Below are 10,701 nucleotides of genomic sequence, written 5' to 3'. Positions count from 1 at the left end.
TTTTACAACATTATTTTACAACATCTCATTTATCAGATGTTCTATTTTTCAATCCCATACATTAAATAATATATCCATCACATTAAAATACCATTAAAAAAAAAAAAAAAAAAAAAAAAAAAAAAGATCACAACCAGAGAGATCGAACCCACATCTACCAAACCCACCACCGGCGCACAAACCCACATCCACCAAACCCACCACCGGCGCACAAACCCACATCCACCAAATTAAACACCGGCGTACAAACCCACACCCACCACCGGCGAGATGGCGATGAGACGGCGTGGGCGTGGGCGCTGGCCGGGGCCGAGGAAAGCCCGATGAAGATGAAGATGGCGACGAGGTGGATGAGAAAGGATATGACGAGAATCAGAAGTTTGACGAGTTTGAAGGTAATGACGTTGGTCTGTTTGCTAATGGTGAGTATGATGAAGATGACAAGGAGGCTGATGCTGTTTGGGAAGCGATTGATAAGCGAATGGATTTGCGGCGAAAGGGTAGGAGAGAGGCTAGGTTGAAGCAGGAAATCGAGAAGTACCGTGCGTCAAATCCGAAAATTACAGAGCAATTTGCCGATTTGAAGAGGAAATTGTATAGCAAACTCCGAAATCTAAAATTTGGAGAGAGAGAGCGAGAGTGAGAGAGAGAGAGAGATTGGTTTCAGAATGACTGAGAGAGAGAGAACTGAGAGGCGGAGAGAGAAAAAAGAATTAAATATGCAAACAGTGAAATGGCATGGCTGTCCGTACGCTCTCATATTTGAGAGCGTACTGTAGCATGTCTTATATTTTTGCAATATTTAGCACACCTCATGAGAGGTTGTTTTTGTGTTTGGTGTGCTAAATGTGCCAAATATTTAGCATTTGGCACATTTAGCACACCTGATGGTAATGCTCTAAGGAGAAAGGAAAGAAAGGTTGTTTCTGTTTCTTTCTCAATGCTATTTATTTATTTTTTCTTGCAAGACTAAAACAAAACTTTGTTGTTGAATTAGAATACATCTAAAGGCCCAATAACAGTTTAAGGATAATGAAGCCTCAAACTTTATTTATTTATTTATTTTTGATAGAGTTTATAATTTATGATATCTGCTGCTGATGATTGCACTTTATATAATCAGACTAAGATACCAATTAATTTTTGGTGTATGCGAAAAAAATAGACGGTTTGATTACATGCTAAATTCACTTTTCAGACTTAATATAGTAATATGGAATGTCTTGCAAAATAAATGTATATCGATATTTTGTAATTCAACATATTGTCATATGTCCTTTCGCCTATTGAGCACCAAGATTTTTGAATTACACTGCAATAACTGCCTACTTACAACCAATTGGACTTACAGAAATAATGACATCGTATGGGGCTGCTTTAGACCGTTAGTACCTCAATTCAATTCATTAAGAGGACGTTCACCTTTGACGTTTTTAAATATATGAAGATTTTCCAACATGCCCAAGCTTGATTGAGTGTTATTCCTACAGAGAAAGATTGAGTAGGAAGAAACTTGAACTGCATTGTGCAATTTCCGCAAATTACGGAAGTCAACACATACATTGAATTGTACTGCTTATAAAACTGATTTAGATGACAAGATTCATGAGAAACGAAAATTTGAAAACTGTAATGTAGCCATCATTTCACGGCGCCGAAATATTTTATTTCATAGATTTAATAATGCACATAATGCCATGTTATTTAAATGACACTTATATAAGTAATATTAAATCTTAATTATGAAATGAATCCTCATTTAAAATAGACACAAAATTTTACAATCGTTGAATAGAACCACCGCTAATGTTAAGATATTATTTATTTGAAATGGATCAATTTTATAGTTCAGATTAAAAATTACAGATCCAAAGATCCAAAGATATATTTGACATAAGCTAGCATAAGCTATAACTGATTTGAGACCTTTCTTGGCCAAAGCAGGTGGCTAGTCCTAGTCCTTACCCAGGAAACCGCTCTCTTCATATCTCTTCACAGCATCGACAATTGTCTCATCTAGTGGCCGATACTTCCAACCCAAATTCTGCAATTTCTCTGAACTCATCTTCACGTCTTCCTCTATAGCAGTGAAACTATCATGGTACACATGAAGTCAATGAAAATATCAAAGAAGAAGAAGAAGAAGAAAAAGATAGTGTTCAAAAGACATTGAACTAGATGACTATTGAAAATAGGTTACTGGAAACGTGAAACACATCCATATTAGGGTAAAACTGATTTCAAGCTTTCTATTCTGTACACATTGCTTGAAATTGGAAGTTACCTTTCAGGGTAATTGTAGTTAGGATACAAGCTCTTCAGTTTGTTTACCAAATCTTGCATTCTTATTACATATGATGTGCATATATATCTCCCTTTTGCTTCAGGCTTCTCATATGCAAGCAACAACGCTTCAGCCACATCTCGCACGTCTACAACAGGTCGGGCTTTATTTTCCAGTGATTCGATTCCACCTGATCCCATGGAACCCAATTTTATTAGAATTACAAAACAAACAAGAAATAGAAAATGTATGTGCGTGTATAAACATGACATGGTAGCAATCTCCAAAGCCTCATTTTCTTAAAATGTACTTACATAATCTATCTGCAATTGTTATAGCCATCAATAAGACAGAAATCAACTCAACTTAACGCAACAACACACTCTGTTTTATGATTAGTAACTGTTGATGTGGGCCGTGTGGCTTGAATTGCCACAAGCCCAAGTCTGCCTAAGTCGGTCACCATTGACCAAATCCAACTAGGAATATAATTCCTAGTACAGCCGACTTTGACACACACACATATATATATATATATATATAAATATATATATTAGGTTTGAGATAAAGGGCAGCCGTGTGATTAGAGTAATTCCAATTAACCTAGTGAGCAGCTGCATGAGAGAAAATAGAGAAAACAGAGGCAGCAAGCTTCTATTTTTATTATTTCTGTGAGAGAGTACTAGGGTATAATTGAGATTTGGGTTTTTTGAGAGTGTTTTTGTACTCTATTGTATCTCCCTATTTTTTATAGTGAAATTTCTTCGTCATTTCTGTGGAGGTAGGCAGTTTGCCAAACCACGTAAATTCTTGTGTTCTTTGTGTGTGTTTATTATTTAATTTTCGCTTATTTACTATTATTGATTTGAGTCCTGGGGTGCTATCTGCACAACAAGTGGTATCAGAGTAAGGTTAGGATTCAATCCTTTGAACACAGTAAAGATGTCAAGCACAAAGTATGATGTAGAGAAGTTTTGTGGTAAGAGAAGTTTTTCTCTTTGGCAAAGGCGGACGAAGGATCTCCTAATTCAACAAGGAGTTCATAAGGCCTTGCTTGGGAAGGAGAAGAAACCGGAAATGATGAAGGATGTAGAATGGGTAGAGATGGATGAGAAAGCAGCTAGTGCTATTCGTCTCAACCTAGGTGATGAGGTCATTCATAACATCCTAGAAGCAAAGACCGCAAAGGAGGTTTGGGAAAAACTAGAAGTTCTCTATATGAGAAAGAATTTGACGAACAAGTTGTATGTGAAGAAGCAATTATATAGTTTGCATATGAAGGAGGGTTCTGATCTGTTGGAGCATCTCAATACGTTTAACATGTTGAACACCCAATTGTCAAGTTTTGGGGTGAATATTATGAGGACAAAGATAAAGCATTGCTCTTATTAGCGTCGCTTTCTACTTCTTTTGATCATCTAGTGACTATATTGATGTATAGGAAAGAAACTATAGTACTCGAGGAGGTGACTAGTGCTCTCTTGTCACACATAAAGATGAAGCAAGATGGCGATAGTTCTTAGGCTGATGGACTTATTGTAAAGTCTAAGTCAAGTAATAAGAGTAGAAGCAGGTCAAGAGGACGGAACTCCAACAGGAACAGATCACAATCTAAATCACATGCAAAGAAAGATGTAGAGTGCTTTTATTATCATAAGAAAGGGCACTACAAGAATCAATGTAAAGAGTTGAAAGAGTATTTAGAGGAGAAGAAGAATGGAAAGAAGCCCCTAGAATCAGCTAGTGTTGCTAAAGAAACATCAGATGACAGTGAAATTGGTGCAGATTTGCTTTCAATTTCATCAGGTAACAATGTTCTATTGGAATCTTGGGTTTTAGATTCAGCATGCTCATATCATATGACTCCAAAGAAAGATTGGTTTGACACGTATAAGCCTTACAATGGTGGTATGGTCCAAATGAGTAATGATGCTACATGCCCGGTTATTGGGATTGGTACGTGAAGATCAAGATGTTTGATGGAGTTGTGAGAGTTCTTAATAATGTCAAACATGTTCCAGATCTTAGAAAGAATTTAATTTCTTTAGGAGTGTTGGATGATTTGGGCTATTCATACTCATCAAAGGGTGGAATCATGAAGATTACCAAAGGTGCTTTGATGGTGATGAAGTGACAGAAAATAAGCACACTTTACAGATTGATTGGGAACACAGTTGTAGGAAGAATTGCATTCACCACTCCAGTGGAGTCCAGCACTGACGACACAAAATTATGGCATATGCGACTTGGCCATATTGGTGAACGTGGTATGTTAGAGTTGCACAAAAGAAATTTACTGAAGGGAGTGAAGACATGCAAACTAGACTTCTGCAAGTATTGTGTGTATGGGAAGCAGCATAGAGTCAATTTCAAGATAGGCTCTCATACAAGTAACGGTGTTCTTGACTACATTCATTCAGATGTTTGGGGTCCAGTATCAGTTTTTTCTCATAGCAATGCTCAGTACTTCGTCTAATGTGTTTGGCATATTTAAAAAGTGGAAAGCACAGGTTGAGAATCAAACTGGCAAGAAAATAAAATACCTTAGAACAGATAATAAACTAGAATATAAAGATAAAGAATTCATAAGATTTTGTGAATTAGAAGGCATTACTCGTCACTTCACAATAAAAGAAACTCCACAACAGAATGGGGTTGCAGAGAGAATGAGCAGAACCTTAGCAAAAAGAGCCAGATGCATGAGATTGAATGTAGGGTTGCCTAAGGTGTTCTGGGCAGAGACAATTAACACAGCAAGCTTCATTATTAATAGATCTCCATCATCAGCCATAGATTTCAAGATTTTATAAGAGGTTTGGTCAAGTAAACAAGTTGATTATTTGAGTCTAAAAATCTTTGGTTGTCCAGCTTATGTGCATGTGCAGAGCGTTCTAAATTGGATTCGAAGCCAAGAAAATGCATATTTCTTGGTTTTGAAAAAGGTGTTAAAGGTTACACGATTTGGGATCCAATCTCAAAGAAAACGGTGACCAGCAGAGATATCATATTTGACGAAGCCTTTATGTTGAAATAGAATGAAGCAGAGACATGTGATGATAGTCCACAGGAGAAATTAACTGTTGATGTGGAGTTTGACGAGAATAGTTCATCTAGTGATAAGGGCGATGCTGAGATTGATCCACAGCAGCAACAAGAAGAGTCTTATTCAATTGCTAAAGGTAGAGAAAAGCAGGTTCACAAGGCACCTCAGAGATATGACTTTGAAGACATGGTTAGTTTTGCTCTCGTAACCAGCGGTGGGGATCCATTCACTTTCAAGGAGGCTACAAATAGGAAAGACAATGATAAATGACTTGTAGCAATGTCAGAAAAGATGGAGTCACTACAGCAAAATAAGACTTGGGAATTAGTGAAATTGCCCAAAGGAAAGAAAGCTATTGGTTGCAAGTGGATATTCCGCAAGAAAGAAGCATTGTTAGAAAAGGAAGGTGAAAAATTCAAAGCATAGTTAGTGGCTAAGGGTTACTTACAGAGAGAAGGAATTGATTATAATAAGATTTTTTCACCAATTGTGAAGCACGCCTCAATTCGAGTAATCCTAGGATTTGTGGCAATGCATGACATGGAGTTAGAGCAGCTAGATGTAAAGACCGCATCCCTCCATAGAGATTTACATGCAATAGCCCGAAGGCTTCTAAGAACCTGGCAAGGAAGATTATGTTTGTCTATTGAAGAGATTATTATATGGCTTGAAGCAGTCTCCCAGGTAGTGGTACAAACGGTTTGATTCATTCATTTTCACACATGGGTACATGCGCTGTGAGTATGATTGTTGTGTTTATTTTAGAGTACTTGCTAATGGCTCTTATATATTTCTTGCTCTATATGTTGATGACGTGTTAGTAGCTGCAAAGAGTAAGCAAGAAAATGTGAAGTTGAAGTCTTTGTTGAGTAGTGAATTTAACATAAACGATCTTGGAGCTGCCAAGAAGATCCTTGGAATAGAAATTCACCGAGATAAAGGGGTTGGTAAATTATAGTTATCTCAGAAGGGATATCTTAAGAAGGTGTTAGAGAGGTTTAGTATGCTTGATGCAAAACCTGTTAGTACACCGCTGTTTGCCTATTTTAAATTGTCCTCAGAGTTGTGTCCAAGTTCAGATGAGGAGTCAAAGTATACGTCTAAAGTGCCATATGCGAATGCAGTTGGGTGTCTCATGTAGCTGATGGTGTGTACTAGGCCTGATATTTCTCATGCAGTCAGTGTGGTCAGTAGGTATATGGCAGATCCAGGCAAAGAGCATTGGAATGCAGTAAAGTGGATCTTTAGCTATCTTACAAGCACTCGTAATTTCGGTATCCTATTTGATCAGAGAGCTAGTACAGAAGCTGTGGGTTATGTGGATTCTGACTATGCAGGGGACCTTAATTCTAGAAAGTCCAAGACAGGCTATGTGTTTAGGTTTGCTGGTGGCCCAATTTGTTGGAAGTCTACACTATAAGATGTAGTTGCTTTATCCACTACAGAGGCAGAATATATGGCGATGATAGAGGCAGGAAAAGAAACTGTTTGGCTTAGTGGACTGGTTAATGAGCTTGGTTTCAAGCAGGATAGCATGGTGCTACATTATGATAGTCAGAGTGCAATTCATTTGGCGAAGAATCAGGTATATTGTGCAAGAACAAAGCATATTGCTATGCGGTATCACAAGATTAGAGAATGGGTTTCGTCTGGTGATATTTCTTTGTCAAAGATTCTCACTAGTAAGAATGCCTTTGATATGTTAACAAAGCCAGTTCCAACAGACAAGTTCAAGCACTGCTTGGACTTGATTGGTGTTTGTAGCTTGTGAGCCCTTAAGGGCTAAGGTGGAGGCGATGGAGGAGTTTGCTCGTGTAGCTTGATCAATTCAAGCGAAGGTGGAGATTTGTTGATGTGGGCCGTGTGGGTTGAATTGCCACAAGCCCAAGTTTGCCTAAGTCGGTCACCATTGACCGAATTCAACTAGGAATATAATTCCTAGTTCAGCCGACTTTGACACATATATATATATATATATATTAGGTTTGAGATAAAGGACAGCCGTGTGATTAGAGTAATTCCATTTAACCTAGTGAGCAGTTGCATGAGAGAAAATAGAGAAAAGAGAGGCAGCTAACTTCTATTCTTATTGTTTCTGTGAGAAAGTACTAGGGTGTAATTGAGATTTGAGTTTCTTGAGAGTGTTCTTGTACTCTATTGTATCTCCCTATTTTTTATAGTGAAATTTCTCCGTCGTCTCTGTGGAGGTAGACAGTTTGCCGAACTACGTAAATTCTTGTATTCTTTGTGTGTGTGCTTGTTATTTAATTTCCGCTTATTTAATGTTATTGATTTGAGTCCCAAGGTGCTATCTGCACAACAGTAACTGCAATGATTGAAATATACCAACACAATTTCCTTCAGTTAACATTGCAACACCTCTCATTTCACTTGTCAGGCATTTTGACCAATATAATTGTTATGGAATGACTAAACATAACACAAATAGACGTGGAAGTAGGAGGGAAAACCTTTCAAAAGTGTTAGGAGTAATAAGCTACTGGCGTTCATTGCAGGTTGCAGCAGTGGCCCGATAATAATGGATGGACAAACAGTTATAATGCTGAATTCACTACTCTTTGCATACTCCAAAGCTTCACTTTCCGCAACTGTTTTGCCTAGGCAATAATATTCCTGGAATTCATATGAACAGGAGTTACCTTATATGTACCAAAAATTAATAGATGATTATACATTTATATCATATAAAGAGGGTCCTTTTATGACATCTCTAATGTTTTTAAGGGGTGACATAGAGTCATTCTGTCATTGTTTAAGGTGACATGAGTTACTAAAAATTGTAATAAATTTATTGTCGTATGTGACCTTAATACTATCTATCCAAAATCAAAATAATCGATTTTTTTTTTTTAAAGCAAAAAAAATTATAAATGGGTTATTGTGTGGCATGGCAGTTTGTATTAGCAAAGTTGATGCAGACACTATCTTATTAATTTGACCTTATCACAGTCTAATGTGAAAAGGAGAAAAAAGTGGAGTTATTACTTAATCGGTAATTACTTGTTATGATCCTAATGTTCCACACAGATTAAGTGTAAAGTGTAAGCTTAATTATGCATTTAAAAGCTCTTGGGTACCCTCCCCTCGCAAGCCAATTTTCAAGGGTGAGTTCTACCCATGAATTCCTAACATTACTCTTAGTCTCTTACAGACACTGTACACATTTTTAAACATGACTTACCAAGAGATGTGACAAAGTTATTGTAATGTGTAAATCTGTTACTAACAGAGGTATCATACCCCCAAAGAAAGTGGATGTATCCTAGAATTTCCTAATGTAAAGATTAAAGTGACAGCAGAGTTAGGTTGTGTGCTGGAGCCCGGAGAGGAAAAAGAAAAATGCTGATTCCGGACGTTTAAGAAACAATTGTAAACGTTGCATATGAGATACCTGAACTGCCTTGCAGAGCTCCGTATCAGACCAACATTCCTCATCCATGGGCTGATCCTTGGGCCAACTGCGGTTGAACATAACGGCGCCAATAGATGAAACAACCACGACTCTCTTCACTTTTGCCTTCGTACATGCATTTAGTACATTCCTTGTGCCAGTAACAGCTGGTTCAATTAGTTCTACCTGTGCAAAATTTTATTTTCATGTCATTTGGCAAATCCAGGTTACAATAACCATACACTCGCAAGTAGATTGGTAACCGTACTTCAGTTCAGACTTCAGTCCAATCTGAACAAGCAACAAAGCCTTTACCAAAATGTCAAAGTTGTCTCATCACACAATCAAAAGACTGAGAAGGAAGTCTATTGAGGATGTTGGAAATTAGTTTCCCATCTTATGGCAAAATTGGATCAAAGTCATTCAAATGGAAAAAAACAAAAGTTGATTTATATGTTACACTTAAATTTTTATTATTATTATATAAATGCATATTATATGCATGTGTTACTAAAAAGACTAGACTACACAAAAAGTAAAAGTGAGATGAAAAAAAGGTTGAATTAATAGTGACTAAAAAAGTTTTGCCTCAGGGTTAGGGACATTGCTTCTGGCAGGAACAGGGCAGGCAACATGGAAAACCCCAGTACAACCATCAGTGGCAGCACAAAGACCTTCATAGTCCAGCAAGTCCGCCTTGAAAAGTTGCAAATTCTCTGAAGCGTTTTCCAATTTTGTCAAGTGAGCATTCTTCATATCACCTGAAACAATTCGCAAGTTTTGTCCATACGATATTTATAGTAACTAATTGATAGCACTTATTTTCCCCAGAAATCAAAACACTCAATGAAATAAACATTCCTAGCACTAAAATTACATGAACCAAAACAAATCTTTACTCGTATAGAACATAGGATTACCTGGGTCTCTAACAGTTCCATGGACCATGTAACCCTTTGAGAGGAGGAACTTTATGACCCATGATGCCAAATATCCTCCTGCCCCAGTCACACACACTCTTTGCTTCCCTTGTACCTCTGTCATGTCTCTCTCTCTCTCTCTCTCCCCCTTTTTCTTCTATGAAGATACCTTTGACACTAATGTCAACTCTTGCCAAGAGGGCTCAGTGGTATTTCTCAGTTCCATCTATAAGCATGGAGGTTCGAATGGAATAAAAATCACGGGGGAAACAATACAGAGAGAAAGAAAACAAAGCAAGAGAAAAATATAAAGGGAATCAGACCCACATGAAAAGGACCAAATTCCTTAACAGAGTAGGCCCAACTTGCAAGATTGTGAGTTGTGACCAACCGTTAAAACCGGCAAGCTGTTCTTGAGTTTCTGAGATGAGACCAACAGACCAGCTTGCTATTTTGCTTGATTGCTAAAGTTGATTAAACTTTATACTTATTAGTACTTAAAAAACCTTGTATATATAGTAATATAACCAAAAAATTCAAAAACTTAAAGAATGAAACTACCGTACCTTGTTTTTCTAGTATTTGGTGCTTAGTCCATACCTTTGGGACTACAAAACTAGAAGGGTACGAAATCAGTGTTATAGAAACAAACAACAGAAATTAGTAAAACTAATCTGCCCAATAGCGAGAGACTTCCTTGACACTTTGATTTGAAAGCATAACCGTCAAAGTCTAGAGAAAGGGGCTTCTAACTCTCAGAGAATCAGTACGCAATAATGCACCACTACTTAGAATTCTGTGGTAGTCAAGCAGGCAGAGGTGATGATTTGATGTCAAGGCTTTAAAAAAAGAAAAGAAAATTGTGGACCTTCTTCTATTGATAATGAAAAAAGAAAAAGAAAAAGAAAAAGAAATAGAAATAGTAGTCACCATCCGAATTAGGAGGCAGTGGACCATGCATTGGATGTAATTTTCTCTTTCTCGTATGCAGGTGTACTTCGTAAGTGTAAAGCCTCCTTTTATGAGAGAGAGAGAAAACATA

General features: G+C 37.4%; 1 protein-coding gene across 4 annotated transcripts; it reads right to left on the bottom strand.

Moving 5' to 3' along the window:
* Positions 1–1,804: 1,804 nt before the first annotated feature.
* Positions 1,805–10,359, bottom strand: LOC112010656 (cinnamoyl-CoA reductase 1). Of its 4 annotated transcripts, none has more exons than XM_024043003.2 (8): positions 10,226–10,359; positions 9,987–10,123; positions 9,660–9,885; positions 9,328–9,500; positions 8,740–8,925; positions 7,799–7,961; positions 2,285–2,474; positions 1,805–2,093 (listed from the first exon to the last, which is right to left on the bottom strand). In XM_024043003.2, the coding sequence occupies exons 3-8, from the start codon at positions 9,781–9,783 to the stop codon at positions 1,955–1,957; spliced, it is 975 nt and encodes a 324-aa protein (XP_023898771.1). In that variant the 5' UTR covers positions 9,784–9,885; positions 9,987–10,123; positions 10,226–10,359; the 3' UTR covers positions 1,805–1,954. The 4 variants fall into 4 exon arrangements, with proteins under 4 accessions (XP_023898771.1, XP_023898773.1, XP_023898770.1 ...); XM_024043005.2 differs by having other exon boundaries at positions 10,051–10,123; XM_024043002.2 differs by having other exon boundaries at positions 9,660–10,123.
* Positions 10,360–10,701: the final 342 nt, after the last annotated feature.

Source organism: Quercus suber, unplaced genomic scaffold (genome assembly GCF_002906115.3).
Source record: "Quercus suber isolate HL8 unplaced genomic scaffold, Cork oak 2.0 scaffold_60, whole genome shotgun sequence".
Classification (NCBI taxonomy): Eukaryota; Viridiplantae; Streptophyta; class Magnoliopsida; order Fagales; family Fagaceae; genus Quercus; species Quercus suber.
Note: the sequence above shows the minus strand (reverse complement) of the source record. Positions and strands in the feature narration are given on the sequence as shown.